This window comes from Eumetopias jubatus, unplaced genomic scaffold (assembly GCF_037043125.1).
Source record: "Eumetopias jubatus isolate StellerSeaLion01/CBP00866 unplaced genomic scaffold, mEumJub1_p1.0 scaffold_6, whole genome shotgun sequence".
Lineage (NCBI taxonomy): Eukaryota > Metazoa > Chordata > Mammalia > Carnivora > Otariidae > Eumetopias > Eumetopias jubatus.
The window spans coordinates 13,386,324-13,404,334 of NW_028274812.1; the positions used below are offsets into that span (position 1 = coordinate 13,386,324).

An 18,011-nucleotide genomic window follows, 5' to 3' on the forward strand; every position below is an offset into this window, starting at 1 on the left:
ACAAAGAAAGACAACATAGTTTCATGCAGAGACAATGAAACTGTTTTAACAATAATGTTTATATTCGTGATAGGCACATTTCATAAAGAAAGAAAAATCCCTACCCTGGGGTTGTATTGCAACAAATTCTCTTTATGGAAATTCTAGGAAGTCGAGCAAACCACCATGTCATACCCTAAATGTAGATTTTTTGGAATCCATTGACTTTTGGTTAAGCCTGTCTTTTTAAAAAAATGAATAATTAGGGGCACCTGGGTGGCTCAGTTGGCTAAGCGTCTGCCTTCAGCTCAGGTCATGGTCCCAGCGTCCTGGGATAGAGCCCCAATCAGACTCCTTGCTCAACGGAGAGCCTGCTTCTCCCTCTCCTGCTCCCCCTGCTTGTGCGTGCTCTCGCTCTCTGTCAAATAAATAGATAAAATCTTTAAAAAATAATAAAATGAATAATTAATGGATCCAACTGAAACTTGCTCTCAGGGTTATTCTGGTCTGTGTTAAAGAGGAACGAACCCTCCTTCCCCCAACTTCTGTGGCAGAACACATTTTTGAGTCAAGTCATGTATTATTTGGAGTGAAAAAGGAAAGTAGAGCATTGTCTCTCTCATGGTATTTTCTGGAGGCCCTGCCAAACCTTGCCTAACAGAAGGCAAGGAGGATGTTGTAAATGTAGTTCAAAGCATCCGGTGAGCCTCCTGTACCACAAGGGAGAGGCAGGGCCGGTGCGCCATGCTGCTGACTGGGGTGCTGCGCTGGTTAGCACTACAGATCCTCCTGTTGTTTCATTAATTTCCTTCCTCTCTAGTCTTCTCTATAGTTATTTCTTTTATCCATAAAACACGGCTTGAGCTAAATGGTAAGAAATTTGAATTGTTTAGAGCTGAAAACCATATGAAAAGTGTTAGCCCAAAGTTGAAGAGAACTTTTCCTAAAATCTTTGATCAGATTTAGAGGGGTGGTTAATTCATGTTGCCTTAAGAAAATCGGTTCTTTAAATTTTGTTTATCTGCAAAGATCTTATTTAATACTTTCAATAAAATATTAGGATCTCTCTCTGAAGCAGATGTCAAAAATTTTTTTGTGTGGAATAAATTACAGTTTTTAATAATTTTTAAAAAATATTTTATTTATTTATTTGAAAGAGAGTAGAAAGCACAAGGGGGGCAGGGGGAGAGAGGCAGAGGGGGCGGGAGAAGCAGGCTTCTTGCTGAGCAGGGAATGTGATGTGGGGCTCCATCCCAGGACCCTGAGATCATGACCTGAGCTGAAGCCAGTTGCTTAATTACTGAGCCACCCAGGCGCCCCATCATATATTCATTTTTTCCCAACAAATATTTAGTGAATGTCTAGCATAGCACGTGGGGATAATAGCAGTGGGCATGTCAGACAAAAATGCTTGCTGTTAAGAAGCTTACATTTAGGTACAAGAAGAAATTTAACTAACTAACTAACTAACTAACCAACTAAATTTTATAGTATGCTAAGTGATGATGGATTTGATAGGGAATGGAAGGAGGGTGAGGAATGCTGATGGATTGATTTTTAACTAGGAGAGGCATGAAGAGGCTCTTTGAAAGGTAGAATTTGAGTAAAATCTGAGAAAGGAAGGGAAGTGAGTCTGAGGTGATCCAAGGCAGAATGTTACAGGCAGAAAGAACAAAATTGCAAGTGCCTTGGGGTGGGAATATGCCTAGTAGGCTTAAGGAAGAGCAAGGAGGGCGTGTGGCTGGAGTGTTGCAGGAGAATGGGGCATGGGGAGACTAGCAGTGGGTCAGAGGGCAATGAGAGATTATAACATAAGGTGCCTTATTGCCATTGCTAATACTTTAGCTTCTACCCAGTGAGATAGGAAGCCTTTGGAAGGTTCTGAACAGAAGTGTGCCATAGTTTGACATATTTTGAAGGTAGAACTTGGGATTTGCTGGTGGATTGGCAGTGAGAGCAGGACGTGTTTGGCCTGAGCTACTGGAAAGGTGGAGTTGCCATTAGGTGCTTTGCCAAAGGCCATGATAGGAACGGGTTTCAGTGTGTACTAGAATTTGTAGTGGGTGAGGCATGTAGAGAAAAATAGGAAGTTAGTTTTGAAGATTTTTATTTATCTGAGAGGGAGAAAGAGACAGGGCCTGTGCCTGTGTGGGGGCGTGGGGCAGATGGGGAGGGAGAGCTAGAGAGAATCTGGAGCAGACAAACCCTGCACTGAGCAGGGATCCCCACGCAGAGCTTGATCCCACGACTCTGAGATCATGACCTGAGCCAAAACCAAGAGTCGGTCGCTTAACTGACTGAGCCATCCAGGTGCCCCCAATAGGAGCTTAGTTTTGGGCATGTTATATTGAGATTCCTAGTATGTGTCCGGGTGGAGCTGCTAAAGAGGAAGTTTAGACAAACAAGTATGAAGTTCAGGGGAGAGAGAAGGCTTGCAACATAAATTTGTGACCCATAGTATATAGGGAGATTGGGAGACATGAGATTACATGAAATTAGCAAGAACATGGATATACATAGAAGAGAGAAGAGGCTAAAGGCTGGGTTCTGGAGATCTCCAATGTTAAGCGATTGGGCCAGAATGAGGAATCAACAGGGGAGATTAAGAATAAGTGGCCATTCTAGGATGAGAAAAATCAAGCAAATGTGCCACAGAAATGACATGATGAAAGTGTTCAAGAAGGAGTAGTCAACAGTTTTAGATGCTGTTGATAAATAAGTTGAAGACAAATAGTTACTGGATTCAGCAACGTGGAGGTCATCGATGGCCTTAACAAGAGCAGTTTTGGTTGAATCTTGATGGGAGTGGGTCTATGAGAGAATGGGCATGGTGGGAGGGTGGGGAGGAACATTGGAGACAAGGAGAAAAGTGGAGCATTCCCTGGAGCAGAGATTTGGGCTTTAGAGAGGGCTTTGAAAATGGGAGAGGTGACAGCACATATAATGATCACATGGAGATGGGACATAAATGAATCACAGGAAAGAGGGGACTATTGCAGGAGTGAATTTCTTGAGTATGAGAGAATGGGTGATAATGCACAAATGGAGAGATTGTCCTTTGCTGGAAGCACAGACATTTCATCCAAAAGAACAGGAAGGAAGGCTGGGATATACCTGTGTTGATGTAGGTAGTGGGCAATAAGAACTTGGGAGAAGTGTTCTGATCGTTTCCATTTCCTCAAAAAAAAAAAAAAAAAATTAGCAAGCTCATCAGCTCTAAGGGAGGATGGGGGCAGAGGTTTGAGTAGAGATGAAAAATTTTGAAATAGTAATTTGGGAGATTGGGAGAGAAAAGAGGTGGGAAAATATGACTACTGGGTGGTAGCAAAAGCCACTTAATGGCAGTGGTCATGAATTTGGACTGCAACCAGTGAGCCTGGTTGTGAAATTTTAGCTACACACATGCTGGCCTGGGGATAGACTGAAAGATTGGTCCAACAGTAAACACGTAATGAATGTCTCCCTGGCATGCAGCCTTGTGTTCGGTGCAAGGAATACAGGGATGAATAAAAAGCTTTTTGTTACCTTCCTTAAGAAGCTTTAGAATAGGGGGCATGACAGATCCATGAACATTGAAGTATAACATGGTAAGTTCTCAGCATTGGAAGGCATGAGAGCATAAAAAAAGCTTCTCAGTCCAGTTGAGGGGTTCAGAGATTTTCTGGAGAACATGATGCCTGAAATGAGTATAGATTTATGAGGTATAGTAAAATCCGGTAAAGAAAGATTGGCAAATGTTCCATGTGAAAGTAACACTAGGAGGTAGAGTTCACCAGGAAAAGATACGGAAGGTCTTCCATGTGGCACAGTATCACAGAGTATGAACTAATATTATGTAGGGGGAAATGCACACCACCGTTTGAGCAGGAAGTGAGAAGGAAGTGGGGGTCAGCGGGTGGAGCTCAAGTCCCTACAACCTCGGACATGAAGGGGAGCCATTATGAGGACTTGGTATTTTAGGTGATGCCCTGCACTGCCTTGCGGAGGGCGGATTTAAAGTGAGGATTGGAGGCAGGGACACATCAAGTGTGATGAACTGCACTTCATACCCCAAGTTAGGATTGCGGTCAGCGGAATGGAGGAAACAATAGATTTGAGAGAAAATTGTCAGGACTGAATGATCTTTTTTGAATGTGGAGGCTGTTACACCTCATTTTTAGCCCATTCCTTGCCTACAGAACATTCCCCTAACCTGAGCCAGACATTTCAGAAATGTGTGTTATTGGTTACGGAGGACTCAGGGTAAAATAATATGAGTACAACTGTTTGCTCTATTAGCATCATTGGAACACATACTGTTTTGATGGAAGGTTAGTAGTCTTTGAATAAAAAGATAGCCTGTATATTTATTTGGTGTATGTTAATTAAATACATGTGTGTGAGTTATTAAAAAGAGGACAATTTAATAAAATAAAAATATATTTTGTATTATCTGATGTCTTAGGGAGAGTACTATGTCTCAGTTTTACTTAGTGAAGTTTGGGTGGTAATGAAATGATGGTACAATTATAAGTTTCAGAAATAATAAGGCTCACCCTGAGATAGAAATATTACTGAGGTGTGGAATAAGGATTGATCAGGGAAGAGCCACATGGAAGAACCTGGCTATATGTCTAGTTCTTCCACCAGCCTTTGCGTAGGATACTTACCTTCTATTTGGCAAATATATGCAAATGGTTGTCCTGCCATATCTCTTAGGCTTGGTTAGGGATTAGAATATTAGTGTGTAAAAACACTTTGCTAATTTTATGATGAATGTATATGTGTATTCATAAAAGCGCTGAAGAGGGTTTATTGAAATTAAGGTACTCACTATATCTCACCCCCTTACCCCGCCTTTTTTTTTTTTCCTACTGGGGCAGTGTAAAGAACACGACCTGGCCATGATTAACCAGTTGCTGGATGATCCGAAGCTGACAGCCAGGAAATACAGGGAGTGGAAGGTGATGAACACCCTACTGATCCAGGATATCTATCAGCAGCAGCGGGCCCCCACGTCTGCCCATGAAGGCACCCCCGAGGGACTCGAGAAACCACCTTCCTCTGCCTGTGTTGAAAATTCTATTTGAGAACAAGCCAGCCTTCTCTCCCCTGATCTCTTACCCCAAGTGACTCTTCAAGAGGTTGCAAGAGCTTTCCTTCAAAGGAAAACTGAAACCAGTTCCTTAAGCATTGCCTCTTTCTCTAAAGATGCAACTGAGGTGAGGACCCACTCTGATGGCAGCAGGACTCCTCATTCTGGTTGGAGTGCTTTCATTGAGACTCGAGGAATTGAATTCAGTTGAACAAACATCGTGTTCCTACTGGGAGCTCTTGGTTATGCTAGGCTTTAAGTGGGATGTGAGAAGTGTATGTTCCTTGCTCTCAAGAGAACCATGGTGTTCTACGGACAAAGATCACATTTTCCCAGGGATAATTATTCATAGAAGTGTTCTGTTTTCCAAAAGAAGAATGTACATATTCCCCTGGGTTGGGTAGTTGAATTCTTCAAATCATTTCTTGGAGTGGAGGAACACGTTTTACAGCAGAAACTGGAATGGGACAAATGTGGTTTTGTGGAACCCAAATCTCTTGCCTTTGGTCTGGAATGGTGGTGCCTTTTCCACGAGCTGAGAAATACTTCACGGTGATTGGTGTGTGGGAGAGCCCAAGGGGGAGGCATGTTCTATTGAACACCCTCTCAAAGGGCAGCTTGATGTGTCCACACTTGACCCAGGGGCGGGGAGGTGAGGGATCTGATTAAAGTTTCCTTTCCACACAACAGCTAAAGAAATCTATCTTATTACTCGAAGAGACCTCTATTCCCTCCTAGCTTTTCTAAACCACTGCAGGAGATAGAAATAAGTCCAGCAAGGAATGTTTGCTGCTTTGTCCCTGGGAGTGGTGCCTATACACAGTGTCAACTTACGTCCTGTCTCCCCGGGATCAAGATTGATGTCTGAGTGGGTTTGGTATCTTTACTCCAAAAAAACCCAACAAAAACAACAAAAGAGTTAAAATATGATTGTTTTATTTTTGTATGTTTGTGTCACTTTGTGTCCTATGTGAAGAGCTATCTATAATATGTTTGTTATTTAAGTATATTTATAGAAGTTCAAATTACTGGCGTTTTCAAAGATGGTAAAGTAATTATGTTTTGCTCAATATATATTCTTCAAGTATATACTTTTTTGCTTGAGAAAATAGGAGTACTGTTGATTTGCTGGAGTTATGTTGCACTATAATGTATGAGGAATGCTCAGGATATCTTGTGGGATAAATGTGGAGGCATGCATTATTAATTGTTCACTTTCTGGCCTCTCTTTTTCTTTCTCCCTCTCTCTTTCTCTGCCTCTTTCCCAACCCAGAGGGCTCAGAATTCTGTCACTCTCTTAACCAGAAAAGGACTTTCACCTTAGGTTATTTCTTCTAGTAAATAAACTTTTTAAGCTTTCTGCCATTTATGCCCACAAACCCTAAACCAAATGAAACACAACTAATATAGTCTTTTGTCTAAGGTCTGATAGAAATTTTGGGGTCTGCTGTTAAAGAGAACTCATTTTATTAGAGACATAATATGAAAATCTTCCTGTTTTAATCACCATGAATATTTTTCATCCTACGAATAACCACAACCCACCAAAAACCCATTTTGCCCTTACCCCTAGCTAATTGTCAGCCCAATATGGTGTTTCAGAGAGTTAACATGTGGCCTGACATTCAAATGGAAATAACCCTCTGAATTTTATTTGCAGACCAAATGGAAAGAGTCCTTGAAGGTTTCCCCAAGCTTTACTCAGAAGTGTTAATACTTTGTAAACAAAAACAACCTCAGTGTTAAGAAAGAAAAACAACAGGAAACAAGTCAGAGTACTAGAAGCTTATGTAAAATAAGAGGGCATGCCTAGCCAATCTTTAGCAGCACCTGCTCCTAGTGTGATGTGCTGGGGGAAGGACACAGGCTACAGAGGAGCTTGGCGGGGTGGTGGCAGCGGCCGGGGGGGGGGGGGGGGTGGGGTGGGGGGGGTGGGGTGGTCCTGGCTTGTGGTGAATTTACTGTTGGCTCCGGCGGTCTGGAGAGAAGTAACCATGTAGGACCTCAGATGAGACCCTGAAATTCCTGTTTTGAGAGGCTAGTGCTTTCATCTCTTTTCTCTGGGAGTTATTATTTCTACAATTAGCAGCTGTTAGAAGGTTCATTGTTTAGGAGTCACAATGTAAAGAAAATGTTGAGGGAAGGAGAAGTGCTAATGGGCAGAGTTCTCTTCCACCTTCTTTCCCTTGGCTGGAGATACCAACCTAGAAACTTCAAAACAGTCTTTTTAAGTTGAAGGGCACAGAAGCTTTTAGCCAGGCTCGGGAACACATGTCAGTGCTTTGCTTTGGCTTCTCATTAAGGCACACATAACTGACCATTGAGTGTAAATTCCTTTAGGAGAGCTCAAAATTAAAGGCAAAATGGGTCCATGAGATTACTGAATTGAGCCTCTCAGTTATTTTTCAAAGTTGTCAGTCTAGAAGGCCTGCCTCTGTGAAAACACTTATTCCGCAGAACCTCCCAGAGGAAAGTCAGACCTAACTGCCCAGTCTTGCACCCCCTCTTCTAGACCAAGCTCGCCTGCTTGTCAGGGTTTTCCGCTCTGTAAACGCTTTCCCTCTGCATTACCTTGTGTTAGCAAGTAGGGGCTCCCAGTTTCAGCTGTGCCCACTGAGAGGAAGTGGGGGTGGGGGGGCAGTAGGAAATGATAGGCAGAGTGGGTGACACTTTCCATTCTACCCAATTTAGGAATAACCCTGCCATTTTTCTGGTGCAAAGGATATCGGGGAAACTGGATTACTTCCAGTTTATTCCTGGGAATGGGGGCATCTCTGAAATGGATTTCGGGTAGTTTCATGGGGTCTAAGGGGTGATTCTTTTACCCACTCCTGTAGACATAGGGTCTGAGGGCTGTGGAATGACCCAGAACCATGGCTGCTCAGGAAGCAGAGGATCTGAGCATAATCGGGTCCAACCCTCTGGCACCGGCTGTGGATTAGGATCCGGCTGGGACTCGTCTTTCGGGTTGCAGGGAGGACCCCTTCTCTCTGTGGGGAGTCCTTCTACTAGCCTGTAGACCCAGACTAGTGCCTGATAGGATACTTCCGTGGCTGGCACATTGCGGCACATGCCGAAATGAACGGTCCCACACTTGATAGGCATATACTGCTTTTAATAATTCTTAGTTCTGGCACAATCTTAGTGTAGCATCAAAGACCCAGGAAGAATCATAACGTATACTACTGCAAAGACTCCAGGAAGCCTAAGAAAGATTGTGTTTGCAGTCAGATTTCAATGTGAAACCCAAGCCTTACATTTATGTAGCTCTTTGTAGTTTGCAGGTCTGTGTGTTCAGGCTCCCCCGTTCCCTCCCTGGTGGTTTTTTTGCAGGGATGATGGTGGATGCTCATCCTCCTTTTTCACCCGGGGGGGGGGGGATAAGCTCCTCTCACCCCCCTCTCTCCCCTTTACCTTGCGCGGTCGCTGTTGGGCCCCAGCCCTGGGATGTGTGGTGTGTGTGCATTGCACCGGACCGGGCACACCTGTGGGGTTTTTTGTGAAGTCAGCCACTGGAAACCTGAGGGGGCCTCTTTTCCTCAGGGCTGAAGAGTCACTGTCCCTCCTGTGGCCCTTGGCTGCTGCGTTGACTGGATTGCGGTGTGACCTAGTCACTCTGCTTCCTTTCCTTCCTTCTGGAAATTACACTGCTTGTTTTAGGTGCTGTGAAATCCTAGGAGGAAAGAGGCAGTTAAAGAAATGGAATTCATTTATTTTCTTTTAAAAGCATGTCAGGAGATGTCAGAGAGCCTAGGGCCTAGGAGTTAGGCCCTCCCCCTTCCTCTCCCAATTTCTTCTCCTGTAATTATGTAGCTTCCTCAGATAGACTTAAAATGACAAACAATATCATAGAATTGAAACAGATAAAAAGAAAATACACTTTAAGTCTTTTGAGGAGAGGTACTAGACAAATTCCAGCCATATGTAAATTTATGGACACACACCTCTTTTAAGATACTGTCCTTGAAAGGTAATATTTTGATATATAGCCTCACGGAAGATTTAAGTGAGGAATGTAGGTACAGAGGGTGCCTATCCCAAACAAGCCAATATAATAAAAATAATAACTTTTGGTTAGTTTTAGAAGACCTCTCTTCTTCAGTCTAATAAAATAAGATATTTGAGATTTCCCAGTTTATTTTCCTTCCTATTTTTTTGTGTGCTTACCTCACAAGAGAAATCGAGTCCTAGAAATGTCAGGTGACTGCCCCGCTAGGGTTTTGTAATGTGTAATTAAAAAGGAAAGCCCCTGAAACTAGATTGTAACATTCCATATGAAATGAGTGAAGGCGGAGGAATAATTCTAACCTTCACAGAAACCGCCTCTCTCTGTGAGCAAGATGCCGAACAGCTCCATGTTTTTCTACATTGTGAGACAGGAAGCAATTTCCTTGCTTCCTCTGCACATTTTTCCTCTTCCCCATACTACCACAGACCACAGAAAACATGAAAAATGGTTCTACATTTCAAAATGTTCTTCCATATCTCTTCCTGTGAGACTTAATGCCTCTCTACTGATATTTCTTCATGTTGAGTCCAAAGGGGAAGCATGCTCCGTGGAGACATTTAGCATCCCATAATAAACACCAGGAGTTGTAATCACCATAGACTTTCATGTCCTTGCATGATGGGGATGTGACTTTTAGCACTGCATGGTGTTTGGGGCAAGATGACAATGTGGAAATTATCTCTTCAATCTCATTGTGCTTTCATTCTCTGTCGCCTATTCCTCTTTGAACTGGAAAAAGAGGCATGGCTCATTTCTTCTGCTTTATGTTTTTTAGATTGACTTGTAAGATACAAATAAAAACAGGAGAAAATATATCTAGTAAAATGACATGAAAAAAATGGAAATCTACTACTGGTATTCGTTTTCTGCCCCGCTGTGTTGCTTCTTCCAAGAACAAACTCGCCGGGAAGGGGTTGATGGCTGGGCTTTTAGCTTCTACAAAGGTTGTGGTGCCCTCTGGTGGCCATTATAAGAATAACTGACTCGATGATTTTATTTTTAGCTGCAGCCTTTAATTATGTTGGGAAATCTCTCTCAATGAATAACTGATGTGCTCTTCTCCAGTGGTCCTCAGCTTACAGGCTTGTTTGGAAAAAGCTATACTTTTCAAAATTGTTGGTCCACAAAATTTGACTTGCACGTTGCATACCCCTTATCATTATGAGGCACCCACGTTTTGTTTAGAGAATTTAAAAAAATTTGCAGATCATAAAAATTAAGACCTGTGGCACATATGTTTCTTAAAATGTATAAGCTGTTTCTGTGTGAAAAATGAACAGAGAAAATATTGAAAGAGCATAATAAATTGCTTTATTTTGGACCACTGATGGGAGGAAGTTAGACTGCTTTTTTTTTTTTTTTTTTTTTTTTAAGAGAGAGACACAGGGAGAAAGGGAACAGAAGCAGGGGGAGTGGGAGAGGGAGAAGCAGGCTTCCCGCTGAGCTGGGAGCCCGATGTGGGGCTCGATCCCAGGACCCTGGGATCATGACCTGAGCCCAAGGCAGACGCTTAAGGACTGAGCCCCCCCCCCCCCCCCCCGCCCCGGGTGCCTCAGCCTGCATTTGAAGCTGATTCACAAATCCTTGATTGCTGTCTACAAAAACAAATAAGGGATTTTTTTTCTCTCTCTTTCAGTTATCACTTCACATGTTGAGCCCTCCCCTCTTTTTTCCCTCCACCCAGCCACCACCTGTTTTGTCTGGGCTCCCACACAGAAGCAGGAAACATTATTCTAGACCAAAAGGATCAGCAAAAGGCATAGGTACATTGTGTTCCTGATTTCTAAACAACCATTAGTTTTCTATTGCTGCTGTAACAAGTTACTACAAATTTAGCAGCTTCAAAGAATGTGTTTTCTTATAGTTCTGGAGGTCGGAAGTCTGACAATGTCTTGGGCTAAAATCAAGGTGTTGGCAGGATTATGTTCCTTCTGGAGGCTCCAGGAGAGAATACATTTCCTTCCCTCTCCAGGTCACCCATATTCTTTGCTTCTTGGCTCCCTCCTCCATCTGCAAAATCGGCAATATTGTATCTCTGTGTACCCTTCTTTCTAGCCACACCTTCTTTCAAGGACTCTGGTTATTACCTTGGGCCCATTTGCTTAATCCAGGACACTCTCTCTGTTTTTATGTCAGCTAATTAGCAGCCTGACTTCAATCTGCAACCTTAATTCCCCCTTGCCCTTAATGGCCCTTTGTGGCATATACACAGTTTCCAGTGATTAGGAGATGGACAGTGTTCTGCCTAGTGCAAACCCCCATTTCAAATATCTTACGTCATCCCCCCGAACCATCAATTTCTCCCAGAAATTCTAGGATTTCCAAGTTTTAACCCCAAGCGTGAGTGTTCTTTGTCTTACTCTGTGACTTGAATTTGATTTCATCAAAATATGTTCACCATAAGAAAGGTAATTACATCTTCAGAAAATGAAGTCTTAGCACATGTACACAGGTGTAACAGGTATATTATTTTAATAATCAGATCAGGTTTTAATAATCCTGCATTTAAAGACAAAGCCTTACAAAGTCACTTTCAAGGATCAAGTATCATAAAGCAAAGGATAATTTAGGATTCATATTCTTAGGTTTGTGAGCTGCCCTGTGCCGTGTCAGACTGACCAAGGGTGTGGCCAGGTCACAGGGTAAAGAGACTCTTGTGAGTGTGGGTTGATGTTCCAATGTACTGATAAGCATAGAATTTTCAGACATGCTGTCCTTTGTAAATCTGAACATTATCTTTTCTCTTAAACAAACAAACAAACTTGTATTTGTGGGTAATTCCATGATGCTGGTTAGTTTTTCTAGCCACATTTTTTAGGAAGTCATAAACACTCTACCAACACCGAAGTCTATACTCAGTATGTCTTGGCAGTTATGTCCAGAGCAGGATGTGTAGGGAAGGGACAAAATTCCCAAACAGGGTATCTGGATGGTTCGCTAGTTATTATCCTAGTGCCCAAGGCTATTGTGGACGTCGTGGATGCCTTCCCAGAACCGTTCACCTGGCCAGAGCTTTCATTCCCCAGTTGCTATGAGGTTTTGTACCTAACAGCATCCCTCATTTCCAGAAAACTGTGCTCAGCTAAATGAGAGAAGCGAGGAGGTTCTGTTCCCCATCCCCAACCAGGGTGCCCATGGCCAGTGACTAGTTGAGGTCAGATGGCCGCACTTTGCAGTTATCAGCAAGGTAGTCAGAATTACTGTAATGGGCAGCAAGTTCAGAGTGATAGCCTGGGACTGGTGCTGACAGTAAGGATCTCTGAAGATTATTAACAGAAAATAGTTTTCCTAGAGACAAGATATATGGGATGCCAACAATAGACATTACATATATTTTCAAGGGAAATTGGATACAGGGTATAACTTGTTGCTGATTCCCAGGAACTGCCCCCAAATATTATGGCACTATGTTAGAGTAGAGTAGGGGCATATACAAGTCAAGGTATAAATGGCCCATATCCATTGGTTTCTGAATGCATAATTGGAATGGCAATACTTAGTGGCTGGGAGAACTCTCATGTTGGTTTTTTGACCAGTAATAGCTATTATACTAAAAGAGGCCAAATAAAAGTCCACGAAGCTACCTCCTTTAGGAAAAATAGTAAACAGAAACTAATATCACATCCAAGGGGAATGACACAGATTAATGCCACCCTAAAAGACTTTAAGAATACAAGAGTAGTGGTCCCAACTCATACCAATTTCCAGTTCGACTCCTGACAAACCAAGATGGATCATGACGAATTATAGTGGAGTCTTGCAAACTTAACCAAAATATAACCACAATTGTAGCTGCTATGTTGGACATGGTATCTTTACTAGAGCAGATTACAACCTCAAGTACATGGGCTTTGGCTAGGTAAGTGCATTCTTTTCAATATCCATCATGAAGGAGGATCAGAGGCATTTCACGTTTATATGTGATGGATGACCATACACATTTATGGTCTTGACCCAGGCCTATATTAATTCTGCTGTGTGTCGCAAAAATAGTCAGAAGTTGAGGCATTTTCCTCCTTTATCTGACAGTGAACCATTTAAACAGGACATCACATCGGTCCACTATGTTGATAATATCATGTAATAAACAATGAGAACTTGATGAACAAGAAGTGGCAAGTGCACAGGAGGCTGTGATTAGACACAAGAACTCTAGAGAGTGAGAGATAAACCTACAAAGATTCAGGGGCCTACCAAATATGTGAAAGATTTAGGGGTCCAGTGGCCTGGGAAAAGTTAGGACAGCTCATTCAAAGTAGAGGACTAGTTACTGTATCTTGCACTTCTACCAGTAAGAAAGAAGCATTATGCTTGGTGGGCCTGTTCCAGTTCTTGAGGACTCAGCAGATCCCATGGTAATAGAGATATAGACAATAAAGAAAGAAAGAAAGTGGAATCTGACAGTCTCCAATTTGAGAGTCATCGGACCAAGCCCATGCCATTTACAACAGAGAAAGAGTCACTGTTAAAAAAATAGCTCCTGGACATAGCTCTGGTAGATACTAACTACGGTAGCATCTAACCATGGAGTATCAGCTAACTTTGCAGCCAGAAGTAAACATTAAAAAGATGGGTACTAGTAGACGTATAGGTACTAATCGACTAATAGACACCACTCATAGTGGTGCAGGAGTAGTTCATTGTGAAATGGAAGTGGCACATCCAAGACTGGGCTTAAGCAGCTCCAGAGAGCGTTGAAAATACCATGAACAAGTGACACCTAAGCCACTTACCACTATTGCATCATTACCTCTCATTCAGTTCACACATTTGACCTCAACGGGGAGTTCTCTGTCAGACAGAGGAGGAAAATGCCCGCACTGAGGCCCTACTGCATTGAGTTGATTTGTGAATCCAAACCAGAGATGACTGTTACTGCTCTACACCTTCACTTATGGGCGACTCTAAAAGCCACTGGTGAGTGGAAAACCTCTCAGGAGTCTGAGCTTCAGGCAAAGCACCCCAAGTCATCCACTTTGTGTGGGGAGGGAAGTGGCCCAGGGAATACCAAAGACAAAGACGTCTAGGGGAGAGACTTGAGAATCTACCCATAAGAGTGGGCATAATATGTGAAGATCTGATCTTTGCATGAAATGTTAATACTCATCAAAGAGCATCCATTTCAGAAGAAGCACGAAACAACCAAGTGGACAGCATGAGTCAGCCAGTTGATTTCCACTAGCCTCTGTCATTGACCACTCCAGCGCTTGTGCAATGAGCTCATAAACAGAGAAACCATGGTGCCAGAGATGGAGGCTAACCCTGGGCCCCAGACCATGCATTTTGTCATCAAGCTGAAAGCTACTTCTGCTGAATATCTAGTCCACTAGTAACAAAAACCAATGCTGAGTCCCAAGAAGGTACCATGATTTGAGGAAACCAAGCAGATACTTGTTGGCAAGTTGATTAGATTTGACCTCTTCCACCTGGAAAAAGGCAGTGTTTCACTCTAACTAGGATTGACGAGTATCCACAAATGGATTTGCCTTTCTATAGTTCCTCAACCAACACTACCATTCAAGGGCTCACAGAATGTCTAATCTATGCATGGAGTCCCACATAACATCACTGTTGTGGACTGAATGTTGGTGCCCCTTCACGGTATGTTGAAGTCTAATCCCCAGTGTGGTGATACCAGGAGGTGGCATCTTTGGGAGGTAATTAAGTCATGAAGATGGATAGCACTCATGAGTGAGATTAGTGCTCTTCTAAGAAGAGTCCAGAGGGATAGCTCACTCTCTTTTCACTCTGTGATGATGAAACAAGAAGTTAGGAGTCTGTAGCCAGGAAGAGTGCTCTCACCAGAACCCATGCTCAATCCCTGAGCTCTAACTTTCAGCATCCAGAACTGTGGGAAATTTCTGTTTTTTGTAAGCCTCCCAGTTTATGGCCTTTTGTTAGAAACCAATTTTGGCAGTACCTATATTGACAATTTGTATATCCTCTTGATGGATTGACCCTTTATCATTATATACTGATGTTTGTCTCTTTTGACAGTTTTTAACTTAAAATCTATTTTGTCTGATATAAATATAGCCACCCATGCTTTCTTTTGGTTACCATTTATGTGGAATATCTTTTTTCATCCCTTCACTTCCAACTATGTAGCTAAAGCTATATCCTTAGAGCCAAAGTGAGTCTCTTGTAGATATCATAATTTGGATCCTATTTTTTCCCACTAGCTACTCTGTCTTTAGACTGGACAATTTAATCCATTTATATTTATAGTAATGATAAGTAAGCAAACTGGGAAATATTCTCTTCTATTTTCTGGAAGAGATTGTGTAGAATTGTTGTTAATTATTCCTTAAAAGTTTGGGGGAATTCTTTACTGAAACTATCTTGGCTTGGACATATCTTTTTTTGGGAATTTTTAAATAACAAATTCTATTTCCTTAATACAGGGTATTCAAATTATTTCATATTGGACAAGTTGTGATAGCTTATGATTTTTAAGGAATTGGTCCATTTCATCTACGTTGCCACATTTATTTGTTTTGAGTTGTTTTTAATATTCCATTATCTTTTGATGTCTGCAAGGTCTGTACTGATAACTCCTGTTTTATTCCTGATGTTGGTAATTTACATCCTCTCTTTTTTTCTTTGCTAGCCTTGCTAAACATTTGTCAATTTTATGGATCCTTTCACAGATACTTTTTAATTTTATTAACTTTCTCTACTGTTTTTCTGTTTTCAATATCAGTTGTATTTTATTGGAAAAATAGGAAAAAAGTACATTTATTCAATTTTCCTGGAAATGGAAACAGCTGATGAATGCTTACTAATAGGTCATCAGGCCCTCCCAGACTCAAGTGCAATTCATTTACCTCTTCAAAAGATGCCCTGCCTTTTCCAGTGGTTTATACAAATGAAGACTTTTTTTTTTTTTTTTTTTTATTCTTATTAATCTTTACCTCCTGTCCTGGAGAAGAATAAAATCATTGACAGATGTGTATCACAGACAATAATTATAAAAAGTGCAGAAGAAGAAGAGAGAACTGTGTGCTGGAGTGGTCAAGGAGGGCTTCATAGGGGAGGGGAGGTTTGAGCTGGATTTTGAGATATAGATGGAGAAAGAGGAAGAGAGGAACTAGGAATGCTAGTCTGAGACATAAAGGGGCAGCATGAAGTCAGAAAAATACAAGATGTATTAATGAAACAAGCAATTTAGCTTCCTGCAGGAAAGTAATCAAAATAAATATTAACTTGTTTTATTGAACATGCATTACACCTATGCATTTATATGCATGTGTGTATGTATATATTAATGACCAGGTGTTCTGCTATGTTAGAAATGAGACTCTGTTACTCCGGTTGGAGGTTCTCTATTCCAGGCAGAGTAAGTTTAGGGAATCTAAAACTACTATCTAATTGAACAGAACTTAGACGTGAAAAAGAACTAGTCCACAATTGGGGTTGAGATAAGGTCACACCTAGTTAATGGATTGCGGGACCACCAGATGAGACTGGACTAAAGAGCAAGAGGAGTAACAGGGCCTGTGGAACTGTAAAAATAGAAGTTTGGCAGAGAGGGCTGAAGGTTGGAGGGGACAGATTGCTTTCTGAAACTACTATTATGCAGATACCAAAGCCAGATAAAGTCAGGAGAAAAAACATAGACCCTCATAAATATAGATCTGAAAATTCTTAAAATAATAAAGTTCAGCAATGTATAAAAAGAAATATGTGCTATGACAAAGTGGAGCTTATTCTAAGGATGCAAGGCTGATTCAATATTTAAAATCAGTCCACAAATTTACCATAGCAACAAACTAAAGAAGAATCAATCACATGATTATATTAATTGATATAGCATAACTTGATAAAGCATATCTACCAAAAACCTATAGCTAACACTACACTTAATGGTAAACCACTGAATCTTTTTCCTCCAAGATTGGGAAAAAGACAAAGATGTTCACTCTCACCACTCTTATTCATCATAATGCTGGAAGTTCTAACCAGTACAATAAGACAAAGGAGTGAAATAAAAAGTCATACAGATCACAGAGGGAAAGAAGAATACAACTTCCCCTGTTTGCAGATGCTATGATTGTCTATGTAAAAAGTCCCAAAAGATCTTAAAAAAGAAAAGCCAAAAAAAAGTAAACAGAAGCCTCCTAAAACTAATAAGGGAGTTCAGCAAAATCATAGGACTCAGAGTAAATGGACACACACGCAAAATCCTTTGTATTTCCATATACTTACAATGGACACATGGATACTAAAATTAAAAATAGAATACCACCTATAATCACTCAAAACAATGAAATATTTAGGTGTTAATCTGACAAAAATGTATGGGACTTGGGCGCCTGGGTGGCTCAGTCGTTAAGCGTCTGCCTTCGGCTCAGGTCATGATCCCAGGGTCCTGGGATCGAGCCCCACGTCGGGCTCCCTGCTCCGCGGGAAGCCTGCTTCTCCCTCTCCCACTCCCCCTGCTTGTGTTCCTGCTCTCGCTGTCTCTCTCTGTCAAATAAATAAATAAAATCTTTAAAAAAAAAAAAATGTATGGGACTTATATGCTATAAACTACAAAGCATTGAAGAAATAAATCAAAGAAATCTGAATAACTGGACAGACATACCTTGTTCACAAGTTAGAAGTCTCAACACAGTAAAGAGGTCAATTCTCCCCAAATTAATAGATTGAATGATATTTCTATCAAAGTCTAAGCAAGGGGAGAGATGTCAGCAAGACAGCGGAATAAGAGTTTTCAGCACTTGTCCCCTCAAAGAAACATCAATTTGAGCAACCATCCCCACTTGAAAATATCTTCGTGAGGGATAAGGAATTCAGGTGGGAAATTATAGAACTTGGGTGTAGCACAGAAATAGACCCGTACTAGATATTGTAGAAGCCTCGAATGAATAAATGACCTGTGCATGGTCCCAGATTCCAGGTTCAGAGTGAGTGAGGGTTAGGCTATTTGCATTTTTCTCTGCAATT

At 41.6% G+C, this 18,011-nt stretch overlaps 1 protein-coding gene across 5 annotated transcripts in view; it reads left to right on the forward strand.

Moving 5' to 3' along the window:
- Positions 1–6,418, forward strand: part of IPCEF1 (interaction protein for cytohesin exchange factors 1) — a 181,346-nt gene extending 174,928 nt beyond the window's left edge. For all 5 annotated transcript variants that reach the window (XM_088023830.1, XM_088023831.1, XM_028103396.2 and 2 more), the window contains one exon: positions 4,842–6,418. In XM_088023830.1, coding sequence (XP_087879956.1) covers positions 4,842–5,048 — 207 coding nt within the window. In that variant the 3' untranslated portion in view covers positions 5,049–6,418. The remainder of the gene's footprint in view (positions 1–4,841) is intronic.
- The last annotated feature ends 11,593 nt before the right edge of the window (positions 6,419–18,011 follow it).